Source organism: Anser brachyrhynchus (assembly GCF_964034855.1).
Source record: "Anser brachyrhynchus genome assembly, chromosome: 1".
NCBI classification, from domain to species: domain Eukaryota; kingdom Metazoa; phylum Chordata; class Aves; order Anseriformes; family Anatidae; genus Anser; species Anser brachyrhynchus.
The window spans coordinates 194,821,132-194,846,464 of record NC_137694.1 but is presented as its reverse complement, the minus strand read 5'-3'; the positions used below and the strand labels follow the sequence as shown (position 1 = coordinate 194,846,464).

Sequence of the window (25,333 nt, the reverse complement as noted above, 5' to 3'; positions counted from 1 at the left end):
AATCAACCTCCATCCACACTTTATCTATTCTAAAAAACATCTGCCCAAATTACAGCAGCTTGGGTGCTGAAAAGGCTTTTTTTTGCCTGCTTACTATAGCCCCTGACAATTGCTGCTGTTAGAGCTTAGTGTTTAATACTGAAGCCCTTGTCTTCAAAAATGACCGAGTTATAGCAACATAACAAACATTTCTATACAATATCCACAAAGCTGCTTAGCTGATTTAAAACCATTAAACGAGACACGCTTATTATTAAAACAAAAATATTTATTCAAGCTGTAAATGCTATGCAGTATTCAGTTATTGGATGGGTTTAATATAAACATCTACTGCATAATACTGGTTCCTTAGGAATCCTTGTATACTATCTGAAACATTGCCCTGTTGCTGTACAGAACTGTTACAAGAGAACTTGCATTGTTTAAGAACTCAACAACTGGAGAACGAAGGAAGAAACACCAGTAAAGGAAATTCTGCAGTACTGGAGCAAGGCTTAGTGTGGCCATTTCCTCCCATGCTAATTAGTACTGAAAATGTAGCTTGAGCATCACTTTATTTGAACGATTTGTGGAACAGCTATGAGGAGTTCTATGTTCAACAGAAGAACGCAAATTTTACTGTGTCTGATTAAAAGCATAAGTAATATTAACAAATGCTTTCTTAACAACAGAAGTGACGGATGAGAGAACTTAACGTTTGCAATAGAACACTTTGAAATCCTTGTCCAGCCATTGCTACAGCTGAACTATGCATACTGGAAGTACTTGGTTTGAAAACAGCTTTTGCATTCAAAATATATCCTACAAGTACTTTAAACATATGCGGACTATACAAATTAAAAATCGTATCTCAAAGACTGGTTGGGAAAAGCTTCATGAGATTAGAAATGCTTTCGGGTGGCTTTTTTTTTGGCCTTACTTTTAGCTACTGGTGTTTTTGTTAACTCATTCAAAGCCTCATTCAAAACCTGGGTTTGACAGTTCTAAGAGAACGGAATTTTAGTACAAGCCAGTTTTAACTGAAAAGTAAGTTACTGTAGGATTCAACAAGACAATGGCAATTGGCCAAGTTCACTGTCAGGTCTCCGAACAGTGAATTACAAACACTGCCTTCAAATCCACAACCTTTTCGTAAATCGACTGAGCAATTCATGTGGGTGAACAGAGAATGCAGCAGAACACAGACAACACGGTGTAACAGGAAACGTACAACTTTTCTTACATTACATTTATACAAATTTACAACTTTGCAAATTAAATGGCTCTGTAATTATGCAAGTGCTTTTTCAAAAATAAACATATACCAACGCAATATTTACACTTAGCAACCTGCTTCAGAAAGAGCATGATTTTGCTATAAAGTGAAACTTCAGTGCACTGAAAGTGCAACTCACCCTTTAGAATTAAGTTCTCATGCAAATCCTCAGCATAACAATACCTAGCTTCATATGGTCACAGTTCACCTTTCCTTTTTTTCATTCATCGTAATGCAAAGATAACAAGAACTTGTCCACATCCATTCCCGCCGGAAAAGAATTCGGTAGCTTCTTTTTCTGTAGAAGAGGAAAAGAAGAGTTGTGTTAAACACTAAGAACCTGGGCACGCTGAACCAGTCTGTAAAGCCTCTCTTTTTTCCTCATCCTCCCACGTACTTTGCGGAAATAACCGTGCAAAGCTCACTCAGAAACCAGGCGGTGAGATGTGTAAACACTTGTGTGCCCCTGGCGTACCAAGTGCCTGACTGCGGGCCAGGAGTAACTGCAGTTCTCAGCTTGAGCAGCAGCCCGCCCGCGCTGCTGACAGGCACGCCTTCTCCGGCTCTTGTAACGTAGACAGCATGAGTGAGTGAACGTTTCTCATCTGTAGTGTCTCGGGAGTATGCTACAGCTAGGTGTGGCCACCACAACGCCCTACTGTGTCTCCTGTTTGGTTACTTCCATGCATAACCTTCTCTTGTCTCATTGCACCTTTGCTATTTACCACTCAATCAAATCCCTGAGACAAAGGCAAGGTTCTGTACTACAAGCACTGGGAATACACAAAACGTGGGTTTGTAGTCCTGGTGGTGAGTGAGGATGCAAGAACAGCCTGGATTGTAGTAAGGCCTAGTCTGAGTTTGGTCTGATTTCTAACTTCAATCTAGAAACTCTGAATTTCTAAACTCTAACTTCAATCTTTTACGAGAAATCATTTGATTTTCATAGATATGTGCAATACGAGTTAGTTGCGTGTATCTGAAGGTATACTAAGCTTAAGAAAACCGTTAGTTCAGAACGGGCTTGAGGCAAAGTTAGTAACTGACAAGCATAAACAGGGTGTCAGGGACTTGGACTAGCACCTCTGAACCATTATAAATTATATAGATATCTATGTCTAGCATACTTAAAACTTTAAATCAGATAGTGCCTGTACTTGCCTTTATTTTCTTCTTTTTTGATGGTGTTGGAGAGCTTTGAAGGTCTTTTCTGTTTGCAGAACGGGAATTCCTCTCGCCCTCACTCAAGTCCTCCAGTTTCCTCTTCTTGACCGTGCTCCTTAAAGACCTGAACTGCTGCGTGTTGTCCTTCAGAGGAGTCGCGGTACTAGTCCTTGCAATAGCAGCCCGCGACAGGATCATCAGCGTGTGAGCAGCCATGCTGACGCTGTTTTCACTACCCGTTTCGCTCGCTGGGCTGCAGGCAGGCAGGTCTGGCGTGGCAGGAGGGACCATTATTCGCGGGGTCGCGCTGTCCTCGTTGAAGCGCCGGCAGGTCGGCGTCCTCACGCTGTCTGTAGTATCATCCGTGTGCCTGTCCCCAACTCCGGACGGCGTACGGGGCACTGGCAACTCTCCGTTTTCAACTGTCTTGCTCGTAGGGCTGTGCCACTGAATGTCCTGCAACATTTCCACGCACTGTTTAGTGAACGGACTTGACAGGCAGAGGCCCTGGCTGGCAGCTTTAGCTGGTTCTCGCTTCGGCTCCTTTGAGGACAAAGAAGCGGGCGCTGCAGATTTGCTATTCCCGTTTGACAGCGACCCTTGCTTTTTGTTCAGGTCCTGCACCGAAGCGACCGTCTTCTCATTCCACAGGCTAACGCTCTGCTGACCATTAGAGAGTTTGGCCGGGTCCTGGTTCTTCTGCTTTTCATCAGCATCTCTCCGCAATTCGTTTTCTTTATTTGCCGTGGTCTTGTGGAAGGGATCTAACGGAAGCCCCGCAGCTACCACCTTCCGCTCGGGCTGCGGATCCTTCGCGGATACGCTTCTGTTGCTACCAACTTCTGGCTTACACAGAATTCTAGGCAGCGTCTTATCCTTCTCTCGCTTTGCTGCCTGTGCTTTAGCCGAGGACGGTGCAGAGTCAACAGCAAGCGAGGTGTTTTCACTTCTTTCTTTCTGGGACAAAGTTTTAGCAGTCTGAATCTGGGCGTTCCCTCCTGGAGTCGGTAGGACGTTATCAAAGCAAAGCACCCTCCTGTGACTTTCTTGTCTTGAATTGGAGCTTGTGCTCTCCACTGGTACAGCAAGCAAGTTCTCCTCCACCTTCCTTCCTAGTTCTGCAGGGATAAGCTTGTCTGGGTTTCCAGTCCTGAAAGCGAGATGAAAATCAACATGCTTGTTCCTACTGCATGAGTTCATTTCAGCTTTTGACCCCAAAATCTGTTTAAAGCCCTCCCCATGCTATAAATAAACATATAAATATAGGGCTTGGTCTCCACCTGACAACAGCCCCATTAGAGTGAATAATTTACCACATGTCAAAAGAAAGATGCTTCTGCTCTGCCAGCTCATACCACTGCTGGGTTTGTGCCCTCTTCCTGGCTTATTCTGCATTCCCAAAAAAGGCCTCTGCATATGTAGGTGTGCGAATAGTTCTCTCCCATGAAAACATAAGCCGTTAGGGTTTATAAGAGGAGAAGCCGTATTGGGATGGTAACTTTGGGACCCCTCGCAGGGTACAGAAGGTGTGAGTGAGTGGTAGTAGTTTGATTCATTTCTATGAAATTTGAGATGGGACAAAGGACAGATCAGTAGTGAGAAATGACATTTCTTTGCAAGAAACATTTTTCTCCCTCTGCTATGCAAACCATGTCTGGAGATCAGTTACAACTAACAGGAAGCTGATTTATCCAAACATTACATCGAATCTTTTGCTTTTGTGGCTTTCCTAAAAGCACAAATTTTCACATGCATGCATTTCACATGTATGCCTGGGTATGCGTGTTTTTTTTTAAATAATAAATTGACTTTATTGATCCCGTTTTCCTCTACTTTTCCAACATTTTAAGTGAGTTCTGAAAAGGTAGTTTTTTTTTCAAGTGCGCTCTATTTTCACAACAAAAAAATTTTTCACCACTAATATTCAAACTGAATTTATCTCCTTCTACATTCTTTTGTTCATTCCAACATCCTTTTGCTTCCTAAATTCATTTAAAAAGGAGAGTTAATACTGAAGCCTTGCTTTTTTCTCTCTCGCTTGTCCAACAGAAGACTTGCACCTATACTGATCAGGAACTAAATTATAATCATCAGAATAAAGTTAGCATGCGGTTCTCCTTGCCATCTATCCTTTGACTTTTCACTTTATACGTGATCAAAGAGTGTCAGTGTTCTTCCTCATCTCTGCACAGCTGAGACACAGGTGCAGAGAGCCCAGCCTAGCAAGTTCCACTGATTTGGGCAGTGGTAAAGGCAATGAGGCTTTACTACAAAACCATGAGTACCACTAATCTGAAAAGAAAAGGGAAAAAATGTTTTAGTCATTGAAATCTTTCAGTTTATGTAACAGGTCATGTCTGCTACCTTGGACTCAATTTTTACTTGACAAGTGAGACAGGAGAAAATAAACACAAGACCGTACAGAACCGACAGAGGACCAGTAACAGCAGAATTCCAGCACAGACCTGTCATTACCCTGCTGCTCCATCACTGCTAGCACCCATCGCTATTTATCAACACTCTTAGTAGACAGAAAGGAGGAAAAAAATAAAAGGGATCCTGCTTATGCCATTGTTCGGAAAGGTGCCTCCCTCCTAGCCAATACTGTACGAAGAATTACATGGCAGGAAGAAGCAGCAGGTTTGAATACCGAGTGCTACTCACCGCTGTGTTCGAGAACTCGTATGGTTCAAAGTCTCCGATACACTTGCTACCAGTTTTCCTGGAACAAATAAATCATTAGTAAAAGTACAATATTTGGAGATCATCTCACAGGCAGTACAATTTACATTTCACCCGACAGGATCAATAAAAACACAGGAACAACACTGCAACTTTTTTGTAATTTTAAAATTTACAGATAACTAGCTCAGCAAAGGGCACCAACTAAGTATAAACGAGAAGCTTGCTGTCTGTGCTTGGGTAGCAGATAGGTCTGGCAAGACAAAAGCAGTGAAACTGGACTTACAAATGCACAGCCAGGATTTCCAAGCAGAAGGGAAGTAACTACAGGAACTCTCAGTTATCCATCAGCGAACCTGAATGCAGAGTCACTGTGCCATCCTAGGTTTTTGCTTAATTTGTGACTTCATCCTGTTCTCATTTTTATCCCTAAGCCCATTCTTTTTAACAAGAGGTAGATGGGCTAATACACAGGGTGTCCTTAAAACTCAATTTATTTTATATTTTAAAATATTTTTCTTTACCTCCTCCTAATACTAAGAAATAACTAACTATAGTGTTGTTTAAATTTGCTATTTAAGGAAGCAATGTTTCAATGAAACGAATATGCAGAAGTGTATACCTGAAATCAGAAAGAGAAAACAGGCAGCAGAATGCATTTTTTTGGTAATAGATATGCGACATATCTATTAAAATTTTTGCTTAATAAATGGTTAAAATTGTTGCTCTTCTAATGAAGTCTGTATTTCTCCATGGCTTGGTGCTGATGGCAACAGTAGGCTGTACTTAAAACCCAGGAGATGAAAAACAATCAGAAAGATAAAGAAAACTATTATTCTTAAACTGCATTAGAGTCTTTAAACATTCAGTTTCCAAAATAGGCTTGATCCCATATCTGGAACAATCTAATATGCTGGGAGTTCTTTGTAAACGCAGCAGATATAATTACTGCTCACAGATATGGGCCTCTCTCAAAGCCACCCCAGCAGTCCTTGGGCGGAGAAGCATTGGCATTTACAAAAATGTAATCGCTCAGAACTGACACGTCTTTGGAGCCTTCACTTTTCTTCTGCCCTTCTCAAGAACGCAAGGTGAGTACCTGTATTAGTCTTGTTTCTTGCTCCAGGAATCTTCTGTGATTTGGGAGGGATGGGAAGTTTGGGGATGCTTCTGTTGCACACCGGATTAGCGACGGGCATATGCAGAACCTTAGAAGAATCAAAATATTCCATTACGATTTACCAAAAGGCTTCAGCTTTAATTTTGAAGAGACAAAGATTCATTTATGACACAGTACCTGGCGGGCAGGGGCTGAGAAAGCATTTCCATTTTGTCCTACCACCGAGAGAGGTATCATCCCCACCATGCCTTGCAAAACAGGCTGCACTGGTGACGCAATTATAATGGCAGAACCTAAAAAAATATCGAAGTATTAACACTGTACAGAAACGAAAATATTTGTGAAGGTGAAAAGAAAGCAAAAAGAAAAGCTTCAAGACAGGATTTCTTAAAGTTATGTGTGGTCACACCTGTGGCAAGAAAAGCTCTGTCTTTTTACAAAAACTTCATGATCCTTTGTATACGATACTGGTAGAAAACAGGCTATGGATGAGTTATGTCTAGTTTCAACTGAATTATTCAATTAAACTCTGCTTTTCTTTATAAGAAATGGTTCAAAATTAAGCTTGAAGTATAACATATCTATGTTAAGGCTTGAATTTTGAATTAAAATAATTTATAAAAAGCAGAAAAAATAACATCAAATAGTTCGTTTTGCTGCTTAGCAAAAGGAAACTATTATTTGCATCCTGTTGCATACAATTAGCATGCTCGCAAGTTGTTAGCAGCATTTTTTTTTCCCTTCCATCATACCCGCAACACCTTCCCTGTATGAGCACACATAAGCTGGGGAAGGCTAACTTTGTCTGCACGTATGTATGTAATGTATATTCTGCCTGGTAAGAGGCATGTAGCGCATTTAGAACATGTAGCGCATGAAGACTGTGGTTAATTAGTGGGTTTGAGACCAATTAATAAAGCCCAACAAGACCTATTTGGGCTATTTAACCTCAAGTTCCTATTTAAATATTTAAATCACGATTGAAATAGTTCTTTTAAATCAGTTCTGCTGATAAGTTGCGCTTCCCGCTGCCAGACGTATGGGAATTACAAAATTATTAAAAAGTGAAAGAAAAATTTATTCCACAGAATTCTTCATCAGCATAACCAGGAAAAAGAAAAAAAAGTAAAAAGCAGAAGAACAAACAAATTTCTGTTTCTCTCCCTATGGAAAAAAAAAAAAAAACACACAAGCAAACAAAACCCAACTGACGGTAATAGCTGCATTAAGAAACCCTAATGATACAAAATGCCAGCAGTCTTAAGATCCTGCACACACTGTTGAACCGATCTCTGTTGAACCGATCTCTGACCACAAGAAATGACTACGCACAGAAATAACTGGGACAAGTTTCTAGTTTTGGAAAAAAAAATAATCTGAATGTGTTGATTATAACTGGCTTCTGGTTAGTTTAACATTTTTAAAAGCACTTTAAAAACGTTAAGTACTGTAGTAATAAAAATGCCTGCACCAAGAAAAAAAATCAAGATTATGGAAAGAAATAATGTTATACTTTTATTTATATTATTTATAGTCATAATTTTATCTACTTATATACACTATATAATGTATATATTACATTACGTAATATAGTTATTATAATTATTTTATTATCTATTTTGTTATTTGTTTATACTTTTATTTACATTTATTTGTCTAAATGCACTTCCAGTGTAAATTAGGCCTTTGGAAAAATGAAATAATATAAAACAAGGAAGTAATTTTGGAAGGACTACCTTCATCTAGCCAGTTATCTAAGGTAAATATGGATGTCCCTAACATTCTACTTACAGCAAGAATCTTATTAAAACAAACAAAAGGCCTGCTTTATTTAACAGGTTAAGGCAAAGTCAGCTGAAACAACAGCATCTTTTCTAGTGCAAGCCAAGATATCCTTCCTAAATTTACCACTGCTAAAATTACGTGATTTAAGCTTCTGAAGTGTGAGGCTATTTTTTTCAAAGCAGCATAGTTAATGATTCTGCCTTATTTTTATTTCATTTTTAGTAGCAATTAACATACTCACAAAATACTAGATTCAAAGGGCAGATAGAGCAGTCTTTAAAAATTCAGTTTACTTCTAATGCCCTTACAAAGAAGGGAACGAAAACGCTACACACAGAACACATTTTCAGTTGCTTTTACTACTGAACTTACCTTGTGGGAAGTTTGGGGAGACGGTCTGGTTTGCTGCAAAGGTGCTGCTGGATCTGGGAGGAGTCCGTAACTGCTGCACTGCTGGAGCTTGCGCAGCAAGAGGCATGGAACTGCCAGGCAATACGACGACGTTTGATGGTGTTACAGCTGTGCCCAAGGTAGCTGGATCAGTCACGCAGGTGGCAATATAAAGGTTGTTTGAATTGCCAAAAGCTGTGCTGGTTGCGGGCATCAACTGTATAAATCCCCCTTCCTTGGAAAGATTATTTGTACCTGCAACTGAAAAAACCGTGCAGTCTTCATTCTGAGTGTTAACGGAGGTGGCCACAGGATCTTTAGGTCTAAGCACGAGAAGATTCTGCTCCGCCAAAGCTGAATCCACACCTTTTTCCGGGTCCTCTGAAGTCAGACATTTGGACAGGCCTGTAGTTTTCGTTGGGGATTTGGCTGGGGATGACAGTATGATGGTTGGCAAGTTTTCTCCTGTGATGCTGGAAACAGCATTATTCAACTCTGTGTCTGAAGAAATAAACGGGTCATCACTGATGATGATCTTCAGGGACATTATATTAGAAGGATCAACATCCACTGGTTGACTACTGGAAGATACACCACTTACGCTTTTGGCTTCAGTACCCGACTCATCTGTTGAGGAAGCCGTTTCTGGCAGAGGAGAGTGGCATATTTCGGATGTAGTAAGGTTATTTTCAGTGGATACTACAGAAATTTCTGTACACGCCTCATCACCAGGGGAGAAATATATATTATCAGCATCTACTTTTGTAGAAGATGAAGGTTCCTGCATTTCCACTTGTGCTCCCTCCGAGTTTGACGGTCCTGAAGGGAGGTTAAAATCCTTCTTAGGATTATCGAGCGTATGCTGATCACTCGAATATGGTTTGTTAGAAGTATCAACAACTTCGAGCTGCAACTCTGTCTTGGCAAGATCTGGAATTTTCACTGCAGATCTTGCAGCACAGTCCGACTGCACACTCCGCTCCTGCTGATTAGCATGGTGGCTTGAGTTCTCCTGTAAAATACTAGGTAGCGGAGCTGTATCGTTTGTTACAGGCTGTTCTTTTCCTGCATCTGCTGACGGGCCAGAAATTGGTGCATTATTTTTTCTCAGCAGTACACTGTGATCAGGGCTTCCATCAGAAGAGCTTTTACTAAGTGTTTTTTCAGATACTGACGTATCTGGTGATAAGCAACATTTACTTCCAGATTGTATTCTGTTTTCACTGGCTGTAGAACCTTCTTCCAGTGAAATCAAAGAAATCTGTGGACTACCAGAATGAACATATTCCAAATTAGGACTACTTTGTGCACTATGACTTAGTGTGCCTTTTCCAATTTCCACAGATTTTTCACTTTCAGAAACTAGTGCAGATGACTCTTTTTTATCATAAGAATCTCCGCAGTGTTCGTTACACTCACTGTCAGGAATCTGCCTCTTGTTAGGTTCAGTCAAAACAGGCACAGAGTCAAAAGCAATTTCAAGCTCGCCAATATGTTCAGGGGTAACAGTTTTAAGCACATCAGTCTGCTTCCTCGGTCTACAATTTCCATGCAGTTGTTCACTGGTTGTGTTTTTCTTCGCTGTATCGTCATCACTAATGGTGTTTTTCAACGCACATGACGCTTCTGCTAGCTGAAAACCTTTACAGGCTAGTGCTTCTCTAGAATTATCACCTGAAAAACAGAGACTACATTGGTCCTGTAGTTATTACAACAGACGATCCTTTTACAGGGTTTTAGCATTGATTAATCACTTCAACGGAAAGCTGTGTCACACAAAACTAAGTAGGTATAATGCTACTCAACCTTACTTCTGAGCTAGGTGGAAAATATATGAAAATATACAGTTAGATTACACAGATTGGACAACCTGATAATTCATTCTGAGCATAAATAATAAGCATATACATCGTAAGCAAATGGCTCAGGTCATTAAATCAGATTTGCAGAAGCTCAAAGAACATCTCAAAATAAAAACCTTTTGGCTCTATTTCTCATATACTTTCTCTAAATACCTGCTACTGACTATCGTTAAGAATGGGGTAGACAGACTAAACATACCTTTTGTCCAGAGTATGACTATTTGGGGGATTAATTAACCAACAGATTTCAGAATAGAGAGAAAGTAGTTGTATGGTTAGATGAAAAACATTATCTTTGTATTTACGTGCTCCACAGTGAAAATTGCAAAACGTCTCTGTTCTGAATGAGAAAACAGTTTTACAGATATTCTGATTTCATTTAGGAGCTTAACCACCTGGAAGTACACTGATGGTCTGCTGTTAAACTTCATAGCCTGAAACTTTCTAACAGACCGGGTACATGTGTATGTCCATACAACGTAAACATTACCACTGAAAATATAAAGATTATGAAATGTACAATCAGATTGTCTGAAAATACTCTCACAATGAAAAATTAGCAAACTAAAAGAGATTTTAGAGGGGAAAAACAACAACAAGAACAGACAAATCTATACTTACTAGTTTCTTCTGTTCCTAAAGAACTTTGAAGTGTTTCCAGGTTATCCTCATCCACCAGGATTGTATTTTCTACCCCACTCTGACCAGAAATACCAGCAGGTAAATTCTTGTTTACCTTGTTCTTTCCTTTTTAAAAATAAAGCACGAAGAATGATCAGGTATGTCATTTTACACACACGTACTTACTACATTTTAAATGAAGCACGTAGATTTCAAATTCAAGAAATGCCATCCTAAACTCAAAGAAAAACATTTTTCTGAATTCACTGCAAACCCAGCAATAGCATAGAAACTTCCTTCTATTTTATGTGAGGATATTCCTGATAAAACAAATAGAAAAAATTTACACTAGAATAGAAAAACAAATATGGACTATCATCCTTTATACCAGAAGAGTCCAAGTAACAGGCATAACACACTCGCTAAGCCAGCACAAAACCAGATTTTCAGCTACATGAAACTGTACTATTGAGAATAATATACCCTACCATAATCAAACAAGTCAAAGAGTGCCTGAAAAGCTGGATCTGATTCTGTCTGTTCCAGAATGTCCTGTATAGCCTCTTCTGACATATGAATTTCACCCTGAGAAAAGACAAGACATAGAGAACTGTTAGACAATTACTTCTGTAACATAAAGAAAAACAGACAAAAATTGTTTTCAAATTGTTTTCAGTTCCATTATTCCTGCTCAGTGCAGAAACATGAAGACAAATGCAGGAAATGTTAGTCACAAATTTCACACCTGTAAAAAAAAAACATTAGTGATTGAAGGAATAAAGCACCCCAAAATCCAAGCATCTTTGTCAGACGTTACACCCTACACATGCATATGGGAATATTCTCCACGTGATGACCAGCATTTGTTAAGAAAGACTAAACCTTAGGCTTCACTGGAAGCTTACATGGATCCTGCGAACACTGAGCCTGCACTAGCCAACCATAGGCAAAAAAAATCCCCAAATTAACCTCGATTTCTTGTTTTTGCATACATCTACAAGACAACACTAAGCAAAAGGAAGCTTTATTTCATTTACCCATTACATGCTCTACAATATAACCTCCAGCTACTTTTCTGTGGCAGGCAGTTGGGAGGCATGGTGACGCAGGACACTGATCTACTGTTCCTGTTCCAGGTCGACTTGTTTGGTAGCAGCCCAAGAAGAAAATGAGTGGGGCATCCAGTACACATTCAAATGTTCAAATACAAAGTTTCTCCTTACCTCCAGGAGATTTTCTAAGCACTCTATAACCCTTACTATGGTGGTTATAAGGGTTGATGAAAAAGATCCAGAAAATACTACATGCTGCTTCTTTGAAGACTTGGACACACTTTTGCACCTGAACGGTCAGAAGTAGACCTGCTACTCTCCCCTGCTACTGAGAATGTTATTAACCCTAAATTTCCAATGGAAAAAGGGGAAAGATCAGCCTAGTAACAGTGCCATTTCTGATGTAATCAACAGAAATTCAAACTATTCTAGGCTGTACTTAACTTTAGCAGCTATTTTTAACATTTTTTTCCACACGTACTGAGCTTGAGATACGTATCTCACAACTAGGACTAGAATCTTTCTAAATTACCTTTTCAAGATTTCTCTGTTTTACATGACAGTTGAATTACTGGAATTTATAATTGACTATGATAACCAGGACACCCCATGTGATCTACTTATTTTGTCTCAGCTACTCTAAACCAAGAATCTGTTTTGATTTTATTCCACTCAGAAAAATGGAATACAGCCTTTCAGCTCTGAATTTTGACAAAAATTGATCTAAAAATCACCAAATGGCAAAAGAATAATAATTAAAAAACAGATACCTCTACTTCATAAACATACAACTGGCCTCAACTCTCCTACTCTTTTTATGAGGGCTGTTAAGATTCTGATTTCCCTCATTAGGCGTCCTTTATAACTCTCTGATTGCCAACACAAGGGTTGTAGAAGAATGAAGGGGGAACATTAAAAGTTCAGTTCATAGAAGCAGAAACTAGTATTTTATTGCTTTTGTGGGAAACACAGGTTTGAAGACAAAGCAACCTTATTTAGGCTCCAAACACGGTATCAGTTTTTATACTGGATGATCAAATTTATCTTACAGCAAATGAGAAAAATCAGATCAGACTAAACATGTTAGGAGACTGAAAGATAGTTTTATATTCCTTACTCTTTTAGCTAGAGTACTTTTTTTTTATAAGGCTATTGATCAAATCCTTAGCTCCTGAAATGAGTGGTGCCAGAGATCCAGCGACAAGCACGCAGCTGGTGACTGTGTGACCAGTCTGAGGGTAAACTCAACAACTGCCAGAAGCGGTGCCACTCCCTAGGCTTTTGACTCCGCTGCTTGCTTCTGCTACCCGGGTAAAGGCCCTGGGAACTAATTCACGGTGCTAAACTGGCTTGAAATGAATTCCAGCTAAATACTAGTAGCCTGTCAGTTCAGCTCCTCAAACCAGCCCCCCACCATACAACTAGGTAAGAGTTAATGCTAAGGCAAGGGAAGTTGTGGGATTGCCCCTCGGGCAGAATTTATCCTTTAGATGGGCTCAGCTGTTTCAAAGAGTGGGAGGGAGGAGAGGATGGCAAGCTCAGCTACTGGACAGTAGACAGAAGTTCAGCATAGTCCCCGTAACTGATCATTCTCATATGGCTGGTCTTCAAATAATGTAAATAGGGCACTCCACACCTACCTGGAGTCCAAGGATTTCATCAATTGATGTCTCTTGTTCTGCTGGGCCACTGTCTGTCTGTTTGGGCGCCTGAGTGACATTGCCATCACTGGAACACATCCGTTGTTAGTTCAGAACTCAAAAATAAATCAAATAAGCGTACATATGAAGTTTAGAGGTCCCTTTTATTACCTGCTCAGGATTTTGTTGATGTTCTCAGCGAGCTTCTCCTGAAGAGATTTGTTGCTCAGGATCTTTTCTCTGGCATTTTCAATAACCAGTTGCTGGAAAGCAGAGTTTTAAAGCTGTCAGGTTTTACTTTTATTATCACCAGAAACTGAATTTCCAACTTATTTGTAAAATCAATCAACTTAACACACAGAACACTCTTTGAAGCAGCAGACAGGGATAACAAACTATTTTAACCATTTCTCGTGTTGCTAGTATGAATTCCTCCTCTTTCTGAAGATACTGACTTACCTCTGCCTGTTGCATCTTTACTGTCCACCAGGACAGCCGATCTATGACTGCATGACATCTCTGTGAGAAGCATCACAAACATTCCTCTTCTTCTGCTCTCCTCAAGTACAGCAAGTCTGATTGTGCTTTCTGGTTTTCATTTGCTAAAAAATTACTGTGTTCTGACAGCTTAGAGGTGTCTTAGCAAAGCCAGTAAGTCAAGGAAAAAAGCCTCTACCTAGCCATGCCACACTCACTAGCTCAGTACACAGAGCTGGTTCAAATATAAAATGATAAATTTAGCTTCTAAAGTTAACTGCTATAAAACCAATGATAAACAACACATAAAAGACTAGTTCTCCTTTCTGAAATTAGTTCTTAAATGTAAATACCTTCCATAAGCATATACTCACTGGGAAGTTACCATCTATAAATTCTTCAAGTGGCTCACTTTCTTTTTCTATCATTACTTCATCAGGGTCTTGAGAACTCCTACTTGCTGGAAGAGGCCCAGAGGCTGCGATACTTTTCCTCTTCTGAGATTCACTGAAACATTCCATGACATTTATGACATGTTTTGTGAGAACATAGCAAACAACAGAGCTAACAGTCACTAAATCAAGTATCTCTCTTCCTTATTAGCAAATCAAAGATTTTAATCAACTTAAAATTAACTACATATTGGAAATACAGTGATGCCCTATACTTGCTTCATCATGTTGTACATATATATTGTGTCTGAATTCATAAAAGTTACAAGGAAACATACAAAAATTATGGATAAACAGCACAATGGCAAATTACATTTCATGCCCGCTGGTCAGTATTTTTTCCCTCCAGTACACACTACTTCAACTGGTGGCACAAGTTCTAATTTACTGACACTTCAGAAGAGTATTTTGGCATCACCACTGAAAGTGATGACCTCTCCAGGTACAGCTGTTGTCAAAAAAGCAACCAAATGTTAGGCTGCATAAACATTTAGATGGCAAATATGAAACGTGATGTTTTTTATATGGGACCACAGTGTAGCCTATTTTGAAACCATCAATCATCAGCAGCAATGAATCACTTACATATAAAAAATCTGAACAGGAATCGAGAGGATACAGAAACATAACAATGAGTAAGGATCTGGAAAACTGATAAGCAACTGATAATCGTTATAAGAGTGGGATTTAGTCAAGGATAAAGACAACAAAAGGAACAAAAGACTAAACACATTTCTTCCTTCGTTAAAAATGACACTGGAATCAAAGAGTAAAAAAAACCGCACAAACAGTATAAGAACAGTCACACCACTTTTAACATGATTACGAAAAATTTTGCTGATTTTTTTGAAGCCAATAGTTTTTCTAAGTTAAAAACAGACCAAATGCACATTTACATCAATATTTAGAATTTTCATAATTGGTAAGGATATTTTGGAGCAGGTACTAAGTCTCAGGCTTCGTGTTTATTTGTCTATCTCAGAAACTAAACCAATGTAACGATCAGCTATATGCAAGATGCACAGGCAGCCTCCCACCAGTCTAATATTAAGTTCTTAGACTCGACTTTCCTTGGTGAAACACCAGACACTGGCCACTGTCAGTGGGTCTTAAACCTGAAAGAATTCACCACCTAGAAGAAATTACACTAAGGATTACAATGCTGCCTAATCTCTAAGTGATCCAGAAGAACTGCTTACCTTTTCCGTCTTCCTGGAGAAAGCAAATTTGAATGGAGCTTTCGTTCCTGTGTTGTTGGAACTTGAATGTGTATGAAATCTCCTGCTTTATAAAGGAAGAAAACAATCATGATGCCAGTATTTCTTCCAGTGACATTCTTAGGGCACTACAGAAATCTACATATAATATATTATGTTCCAGGGAACTCCTGGGAGTTCATCGAAAATGATTTGGTATTATCACGAAAATGAGAAGCAATACTTTTAAACACATCCTGAGAAGAATCACATCCTCTCTGCTAAAACAAGTGTTTCGGGGGAGGGTGATTACTCATAATACAATAATGACAAATTGATGCACTTCTGATCTCTGAACCTGCATCAGTAAGCAAGGATGCAAAAGCCACTTCTCTTTTGGGCACTCCTTTTATTTTAATCTGCTGAACTATTCTGGAGAGCTAGGGAACACTGCAGGAATTTTCTAAAACTTTTTCAGTGGAAGATGATTAGCCCCAGTTCTAGAAAAATTTCACCTATATCCATAGATTTTTCACAGAAAAAAAAAAAACAACAAACATTTTAGAGAAAAAAAGAGTGCAACTTACTGTTGATTTTGTTTTCTTGGGTTTGTGACTGGTGTACAAACAACGTATTCAGTCTTGTCTGTGATATATTCTGATTTATTGCTGGCCTGTGAATAACTTGAGGAGATACAACAGAAGAGGAATTCTGTGGCACTGACTGATGGGCTACAGATAATAATCCTGAATTTGGAGGAGCTGATTGCTGAAGCATTCTCTGTCTTTTCATTTCTACAATTCCACTTCTAGTACGTGCTGGAGAAAGTAAAGACAAGATGAAAATATATGGTAAATGATCTTAAAAAGGTTGTTGAATTCCAATAATTAGTCCTTGCATATAGTAATTGTAGACCTAATTACAGACGTTCCATTGGAACTTTTCTATGCTTCAACAACGAGTTTATGAAACTTAATAAGTAAGCAACACCTGCCTTTGTCTTCTGTGTTACAGGTTTGAGACAAAATAATTCAAGAAGCACAGACAACTTATACAAGCATGGTTACGATTTCTGTGTCACTGCCTAAATATTTACAAGAAATCATATCACCAAAATGACATTTTACTACATAATATACAACTCACTTAACTGACCTTATCTGAAATAGCTAAGCCAATACAAGTTTGCATTTATCACACCAAATCTCACAAATTTAAACAACAGCTTGATGCCCAACCCAGTGAATCTCAGATCCAAGAACAATCACTACCTATATTTCACATTCTTTTTCCCCATACAGGTTACTCAGCAGTCCTACAGAGAGAAAACATATTTTCAAGTTAAATAACTTTGCCCTTTTACCTATTCATTGGGCAGTTTTTGTATTGAAACAAACAATTCTAGATAGAGCAAGTATCTTTACGTTTTTGTTACAAAGAACACTATATTTGCATTTTATTTAGGTGTATATTTGTATACATATAACATAACTTTTAAAATTGCCATTCATTTTTATATTCACCTTCTACAGAATTGAAACTGCATCATAAGGTGTTATGGTTACATTTTCAGTTCCTCTGTGAACCACAATTTAAATCAACAGCCTCAGTACTGAAGCAGCAGTTTTCAGACTTTTTAACTGTGTAAATTTCTAAAAAGTTTTCAGCAGAGAAAAGAATGCTATATAGAGAATTTAAGACCCTTGCAAAAGGCTCATTTTCTCTTATTTCCCTTTCCTGACCATCACAGTAATCCACAGACTGTACTGGCAACAGCAGACACATGTTGAAAAACCCCTGCATTAGAGATTGGGCAATATTTTAAGGGTAAGGATGAGTTATTGATTGCTGCAGCATTCCCTCATTTTTCACCAACACAGATCATTTGAACATAAAGCCTACTGATCCCGTGCAATTGGTTCAGTTACTTACTCCTTTGATTAGCAGAAAATCCTGTGGAATTCTGCATGCTCCTATAAAATAAAATAGGCGATATAAATAAAAGGAGCACAATGAAAACACTCAACTACATGTTGTGATGGTATCATACAGTTAAAGTCAGTCTGGTTCCAGTCAAGCATTTCTTCAGAGAGCTTCAATCTACTGGTTTTTATTTTTATTATTTTAAACAATGGTCACAAATTCTTCAAATGAAGCTTACTGATGTGTTTTTGATCAAGTAACCACAACGGTATCGGATTCTATATGACTCACAGTATATTGCTTTATGACAGGAAGGCCACATGTAAAACCGTAATAATGCCCTCCTTATCTGCTATCTTGAAACGTACACGCAATTATCAACTCTCACATACCTCCTATCTCTTTCACCATCTTTCAGAGGCAAGAGATATCAGAACCATTCTCATACAATAAGGAGAGTTGATCAACATAGGGCCTCAATCCTATGGTACATTTTACTTTTTTGGTTTCAAAATTTTATTACCTGATCTGAGAAAGTGTGTAATCTAGTTTTTTCCACAGAGATGACATCATTGCTGGAACTTCATTGGTTGTTTCTAAAGCAAAAGATAAAAACAAGAATAAACAAACAAAAAACAAAACACATTTTAAGCGTCTAAAACAGGTAACACGCTCAGAAAAAGTAAATTCACAGTCAAAATAATAATTACGGTGTGATTCAGGCATCATCTAGCTTTAGATATCTGCTCGCCTTCTCAATATTCTGGTAATTAGAGAGCTCTCCTAATTTAAAAATTTTATGTGACATGATCATACACTCATGGATGTACTTCTCAGTTTTAGAAGCCTAAATGAAACTGTGGAAAGTCTTTCAAAATGGTAGTTCCCAATGGAATCTGCATGTGGTTTTGGTACCTGGGCAAACACATGCTAACCTAACTTTCTAACTCAATTCTGAAAACACGATTTATATTCCCAATTCACTTATGTGATTTTGAAAATTGTAACCCAGCACATGGCCCTTTGAAAGTAAAGGTTTCTTTTAAGATGTCACCCAACCAAATAAAAACACTTGATACTTCTGACATGAATAACGTTAAAGTATAAACGTATGGAAGTAAGCACATTCATTTAAGTGTTTTTCAAGGTGCCAAGTACAAATTGTTGCGAAGAAAGTGTGTTTGTGTCTTAATTGCCATTTCTATTAAACGTAGTTTGAAAGGAAAAACACACTCAAAAGTAATCCAAACATGCTATTTCTTAAATTAGTCTTGAATCTAAGCACTACTAAAATCTGATCACACAACATGTATCAAAAATTTTAAGATTAAGAAACAAAGAGAAGCTCAATAACCATTTTAAAAAATTAAAATGAAGTTCTAACTCTCTCTCTACTATTCATATATAAAAAAAAGTTACTATGAATTTATTTTAATCACTTTTACAAACAAGACGAGAAACATTTCACACCATAGGATTCTTCCTCATTATTTATGTCAAAATAAACTGTTCAACTTTACAAACATAAGCTTCCATATTCTGCACACTTTATTGTATTTCTGTGCTTTATTCAAATTTGAAGCGAGAATACTTAGGTTGGAAACTCCAAAGAAAGATAATTTGCTCACACGATGCCGTTCTAATTGGTAGTCTGCATAACAGGGAAACCTTGAACTTTGAGCATAGATGGGGGTTGCTCTAAGTCCAAATCTAGGTGGAGATATTACCCTTTTCCTCAAGGAAGTTCACAACAGATAAACACAAAGAATTTTAAAAGAATCTCACTCTGAAGACTTACCTTTTGTTTTCATGGCTACATATTCATTCAGAATAGTTGTCAAGTTTTTTCCACACAGGGACTGGAAAAAAAAAATACATATCTTAGAATCTTCACTTATACTTTAACTTGAACTTGTACTTCAACTGCTGCATCACATTATATTCAGGCAGTTCTTCAGAAGACTACACCATGCTGACCCTTGACACAAGAACTGTACTCTCAGCTGGTACTGAGTCGTCCCAACCTAGGCAGAGAGCAATCTATGGAACAAAATGCCATTACAAACACAAAATTTGCAGTGGATGATCTTATTGCACAACAAAAGTATAGCAGTCAGACCTGCATACCCTCAGGTCATCCTTGTTATTATGAAATAAAGACGCAAGCAGATGACGAAGAACAACTCTGACAGATTAATGAGTAGGTACCACGCTGGAACGCAATTCGCATTACGATGCAAACGTGAAAAGAACTTCTGCCTAAAGTAAAATTCTTAACAGTCACACAGAATTAACTTTCATATTGCATTTACTTATTCTGTTACTTTAAGTGAAACGAAGAGAATTAAGCTTTTCATGTTACCACTGTCATTTGCTGTACCTTCTTGTCTTGTTTGCTAGAGGGAATTCTACAGTGCATGAAAAAACAAAGCCCTTTACTGCAAGTATTTTGAGCTGCAGTGAAACTTTTCTCTTAGACACTATCGTATTACCACTTTCCTATGAAAAACAAGAAGAATCTTTCCACTGACAAAAAGAATAATAATAATAAACAAACAAACAAAAACACCTGCACAATCTCTTTCTATTTACCACTGTTTTCTTTGCTAATTCTTGCTGGCCATGGGTTTGTTCTCAATTCCATCCCACCACAGTACAGTTGACCAAACATTTGTAAATTAAACAGGTTCAACAGTCTGTTTTGAACAGACACATCAAGACCTCAAACATCAGAAAAAATATTCCACACGTTTTTAATATTGTGGATAAAATACCAGACCACAAAATAACTGGTATATTATTAGAATGAAGTGGAAAACAGGAAAATGATGCCCATACAACCATTAAAGGTTGATATGCAAAATCCACAATTTGCATGCTATATTAAAAATCTCATTTTATATACATTAAAAATACAAAGTACCTAGTCACCCTGTAGCTAAATGCACAGATCTACATATATAGCTACCCACTGTACTTAGGTTCCTCCCCAAAGTTCCACATTTCACCTGGGACAAAGCAGATGATTCTGAGCAAAGAGCAACCTGAAACAAAACATCTGTCATCAAAATTTGGCGCTCTCAGGTAAAACTGAGGCACCTTACTTAAATTAGTATTTACATGAAGTGTCATATTACTGGCTGCTGTATCTAGGATAAGAAAGCAATCTTCAATAAATAACAAGAGCAGTCCTGGAATCAGTAAAACCCTCACAACACCCTTACATCAATCAATCCTCAAGGGTGCAAAGCAGAGTCAATGTAAAATGCCAAACACAATTTGCGTATTTTACACTTAAAAAGTAGAAACCGAGTAACTGCTGATACCACAGGATGCCAAAAAATAGAACGAATGATCAAGCTCATTATTTTAAATGGCATTTGAGAAGCAATTGTCACATTGAAAAATATCAATATTCTTTTCCACAGATGCAGGATAATTTAAATTGCTGCTCTGCAAATAAAAACTCACCAGCAAGCAGGCTGGAATAAACCCATCCTCTGTACAGTGCTCTGCATATTCTTTCAAATCCGAGCTTTCTAAAATAAATTCACGGCAGGTAGCTAGAAGTTTTTCCTGTTGTAAATACCCTGCAACAAATCAGATTAAAAAAAATGTTCTATTTCATTCATTACCTCTGTTCAGTAGGTATCAAAGCATTAAAATAACCAGTTGCATACAGTGCTGAAATAATTTGGTAAGGATTTGTATGTTGGACAAGGAAAGTAGAATTAATTTAAAAGAGCATACACCTCACAAAATACTCCCTTAATAGCTAAAACCTGAAAGGAAAAAAACCATTATTGATACTACACTGTATTTACAAATATTCAAGCCTCAAAAGGAGGCACTATCAACAATTTCAGATTCTTGGCTTAAGAAGCTGGCAAACTAAATATTCATTGGATCAAGCACCCCAGTTTCATAATTAAAAGGAATTATACAGTACTTTATTAATAAAATGCACTGCTATATAACAACTCTGCACCCACCTTCCTGTTTCAAAACAGGTAAAATGTGCAGTTGTTACAGTTGTATTTGATTTTTTCCAAATAATTGCATTATATGAAAATTAACCAAAAAAAGGCTTTTACTCCTCAATTACAGTAATTTCCAAACCAAAAAAAAGGCTTTTACTCCTCAATTACAGTAATTTCCACTTTGAACAGATGCACTAGCTGCCATTTGAACACTATACACCTCAAGACTCAATAGTTACGTTAACAGGAAGTATACTGAAAAAATTTACTTCTCCAAAATTACAATCCTCAGCAAATATGTTCTATTTCAAACACGCTTTTTGAGTCTGCTTTAATCTTCACATACTCTACGCACTAAAAGACAAAAATAGATCAATTTGAATGAAGGATTCTAGAACAAAGACCCACAAAGAAAATGTCTTTTCTTTCTTGTCTGTAGCAGAACTGAACATGAAATGTTTGAAAGAGATGTTAAAATATGGATCTCGTTATACAATGTAAAATATGTGTACATTAGCACATGTATTTATGTAGAACCCCCAAATGGTCTGCCTCAGTTCAAGAATGCCTACAGAAAAGTGCTGCCTGCAGTCTGCATGAAGACACAGTATCTTTTGGAAGATCCAAGTACAGAAGGAAAAAAACATCCCACTTGAGACATAAAGCTCTTGTCTGGGTCTCCAACAAATAAGCAAACTTTAAACGCAGTTTGGGAATAACCACCATGAGTTTAATCACGATGTGTGAGCTGGCCTACCTGGCAAAAATTGGTGTTTGGACCTGCAGAAATGGAAGGGCTGTCCAATTTCATTTTTCAAGCACATTTTGCTAGAAAACTCTCAAACTTGCTAAAAGCTGTAAGCATATTTTGGGGAAATAAAATTATCTGCCAGCCTCGTTCATACCCACTAAACCTTCTGCTGTTGGCCAGAATTGAGGACAAGGTATTAGGTCCGAAGGAGCTTTGATCTGTGCTGGTAAGGCTGTTCTTACAATCAAACTCCACTGGACGATTACATAAAAAGTTTCAGTTTTTCCTTCTCAAACCTACTGCTACTACGCTATGTAACGCATGACAGCTGCATACATAAAGGTCCTGCAAAACAAGGCCTTCCAAACTTATAAAAGGTCTGTATCAATTTTTTCTGGGCAACTGAGCTTAAATGCTTACATGTTTTACAATTCCATAACATCGTACAATCTTCAACACTGCCAAAACCAAATTAAAGGCACAAAAGGTTGAGGACCTTCTGAACTAGGAATGAGTCAATATTTTGTTCTATCTTAAGAAACAAAAGCACACGTCTAACCCATAGTATTAATTCACTCTCACATTAATTAGAAAAAAAAATAATTTTTCTTATGGATTTTTCTCTGGGTGATCTCATCTTATCATTTTAGCTTTGTTTCCTAACCCGATGTTCACCAACCTTCACAGCAACAGAAAGTCTTAGCTAGAGAAAAAAACATCTAAGACGGAAGAACTGCACTGGAAGCCTGTTTGTCCGCTCACAACCCAGGGATGCCTCATGGACGAGGAATCCCTGTTAGAGGACAGAAATAACTACAGGGAACACCCTGTTCTACAACTTGGGTTGCTCAGAAGCTTTCTGGGCACGATGCACGCACCGTGGCACAGCAGACGCGGGATGGGATGGACCATCCCTAGGACGTGCCATTGCCAAGATTTTCTACTGTGTATGTCTGCAAGTTTCTGTTAAGCCTGTGAGATAGGGTGTTTGCCCAGACACCTGTAACTCAAGCAATTTTTTATAGGAAAGCTTGTTGACAAATCTTCCTTGGGTAATTTGAATTCTTCTTTTACAATGCATGGAGCTTCTAAAAATCCTCTGTGAGATCACCACCACGATGCACCTCTTACTAACCTCAGTTCTCAACACATCGGGCAGTATTTAAAATAAACTGAGCCGCAGGAACACTGCAGAAAAGATTCAGCCCGAATGGTTTTGGATTGGAAAAATGCTGGACAACTGGATACAAGACGCAAAAAAGCAGACACCAGGAAATCTTAGAGATCCGTGCCAACAGCTGCTTACAGCTTACCCACCTCATACTGCAGGGCTCTTATTTTTGGATTTCTGCCTGTTTGCTCCCATTTTGGCATTACCCAGACACGCCAAGCCACAAGGCCATTTAAAAATCGCCCGTGTCCTGGCACGCTCACTGTTAGGCTTCCCAAGCAAAACCGGACTGAGTGCAGCCTTACCAGTGACCAGAACCGGGGAGGGGAAAATAAAACCACCTGAACCGCCCCCTAACCTCCTGTGTCACCCCGTCCCTATTTATCAGACCTCCCCCACAGGGCACCTGCCGCAGGGACACGCCGGGAACCACCGCATCCTCCTCAGCCCCGGGAGGACCCGGCCGAGCCCCGCGGTCCCCCCGAGCCCCCCGCCGATGCCCCCGGCCCCGGGGGGCTCCGAGGGGCCGGGAGGGGGGGGGGGTGACAGCGCGGCACGGCCGCCCCCTTCCCTCCGCCCTCCTGCACTCACCCAGCACCAGCCGGGCCACGTCGGACGGCAGCAGCATGGCCCGAGGAGGAGGAGGAGGAGGAGGAGGAGGAGGAGGAGGAGGAAGGCTCGGGTCCCCAAGGAGGGGGGGGGGGGTCAGCGCGGCTCGGAGGAGGGGAAGGCGCGGAAACTCCTCCGGCCCCAGCGCCGTGCCCGGCCCTTTCCGCCGGAACCCGCTGCCCGCCTGCATCCGCTTCCAGCTCCGCCCCGCTCCTGGCTCGCTCCGGTTTCGCTCCGGATCCCCTCCGCGGCCGTTGCCCGTCGCCCGCCGGAGGTGGGCGCCCAGCGGCTGCCGGCCCCGCGCCGGGGGGCGGCGGGGCTCTGAGGGGCGGGGGGGGGCAGCAGGAGGAGCTGCTGGGGGTTAAGGGAGGGGGGCTGGCTTCTCGTCCCCCTTCGGTCCCCGCAACGTGCTCGGGCAGCCGTCCTCCTGCACCGTGGGAGCGCGAGCACGTTGTTGGGTTTCAGAAAGTCGTGCCTTGCTTTCTGGTGAAAGCCCAGGGGCATGAATGTAGGGTAAGACAGCAGGTTTTTAAAGCTTTGATTGTTTTATTTGTCTGAATGGATACTTCTGTGTTCTCACCTCGGTGCTCAGGAGGTAGTGGGGTGTGTGCATCGTGCATGCCCATTCCCAGCGGCTGGTGGTGGCCTCAGCAGGGCTCTCTGGCGTTTTCAGACAGCTTCTCTTTAGTCTAGCCTCAAGTGGTAAAAAGGAAAAGCATGGAAGCTGTATTCAGTTCCATCTTCACAATCTGTGTCAGCATAATCTTCCAGAAAACAGATGCAAGGTGTAGCTAATTCCCATCTCTGGTAAAGGAGATAAGGTATACTTTTAAGCAGTCACAGAGGCAAAAAGTTGTTTCCCCATACGATTGGTACACAAACATCCTTTGGCAAGGTGAGACGTAAAGGACTAGCTGATCTGATAGTGTGTACCCACAGAAGTGAAGGATATTAGAGAGGAAGAGACTTTTCACAGTACTCCCGTCTCCTGGCAGCTGGTTAAGAGTGCATTTGTTAATGGCTAACTACTGAAAATGAGCGTTGTTTGTCTGATTGTCTTCAGCTCTGTGTCATTCTAATCCTGTTACCCTTGATAGTTCACTCAGTGTTGTCTGACCAACTCTCTGCTCTGCTATCACTCGTAGAAACAAAAGAAGTCAGAGCGGTGTGAAAGGGGCATCTGCTGTTATTATCTAGGATGGT

The 25,333-nt window shown here is 39.6% G+C and overlaps 2 protein-coding genes across 3 annotated transcripts in view; one reads left to right on the top strand and one right to left on the bottom strand.

Annotated features, from left to right (window-relative positions):
• Positions 1-250: 250 nt before the first annotated feature.
• Positions 251-24,398, bottom strand: NPAT (nuclear protein, coactivator of histone transcription). 2 transcript variants are annotated; one of them, XM_080580356.1, is made up of 18 exons: positions 24,113-24,398; positions 21,091-21,209; positions 19,418-19,478; positions 18,143-18,215; positions 17,629-17,669; positions 16,284-16,514; positions 15,700-15,784; positions 14,423-14,555; positions 13,743-13,834; positions 13,572-13,659; positions 11,368-11,464; positions 10,880-11,005; positions 8,379-10,070; positions 6,399-6,514; positions 6,201-6,309; positions 5,084-5,141; positions 2,417-3,569; positions 251-1,553 (listed from the first exon to the last, which is right to left on the bottom strand). In XM_080580356.1, exons 1-18 carry the CDS (start codon positions 24,318-24,320, stop codon positions 1,476-1,478), a joined length of 4,560 nt encoding a protein of 1,519 aa, XP_080436482.1. In that variant the 5' UTR covers positions 24,321-24,398; the 3' UTR covers positions 251-1,475. The 2 variants fall into 2 exon arrangements, with proteins under 2 accessions (XP_080436482.1, XP_080436483.1); XM_080580357.1 differs by having other exon boundaries at positions 15,700-15,781.
• Positions 24,267-25,333, top strand: part of ATM (ATM serine/threonine kinase) — a 77,599-nt gene continuing 76,532 nt past the window's right edge. The window contains exon 1 of the mRNA XM_080580601.1: positions 24,267-24,404. The gene's annotated coding sequence lies outside the window, so the exon portion shown is untranslated. The remainder of the gene's footprint in view (positions 24,405-25,333) is intronic.

Bases quoted from the DNA above. Each gene is read 5' to 3' on its own strand.
- NPAT (XM_080580356.1), bottom strand. From the start codon at position 24,320: ATGCAGGCGGGCAGCGGGTTCCGGCGGAAAGGGCCGGGCACGGCGCTG. The intron at 18,216-19,417 runs GTAAGTCTTCAG...CTTTTGCTTTAG, and splicing joins TGTAGCCATGAAAACAAAAG to AAACAACCAATGAAGTTCCA. The intron at 13,660-13,742 runs GTAATAAAAGGG...GATGTGTTCCAG, and splicing joins ATCAACAAAATCCTGAGCAG to TGATGGCAATGTCACTCAGG.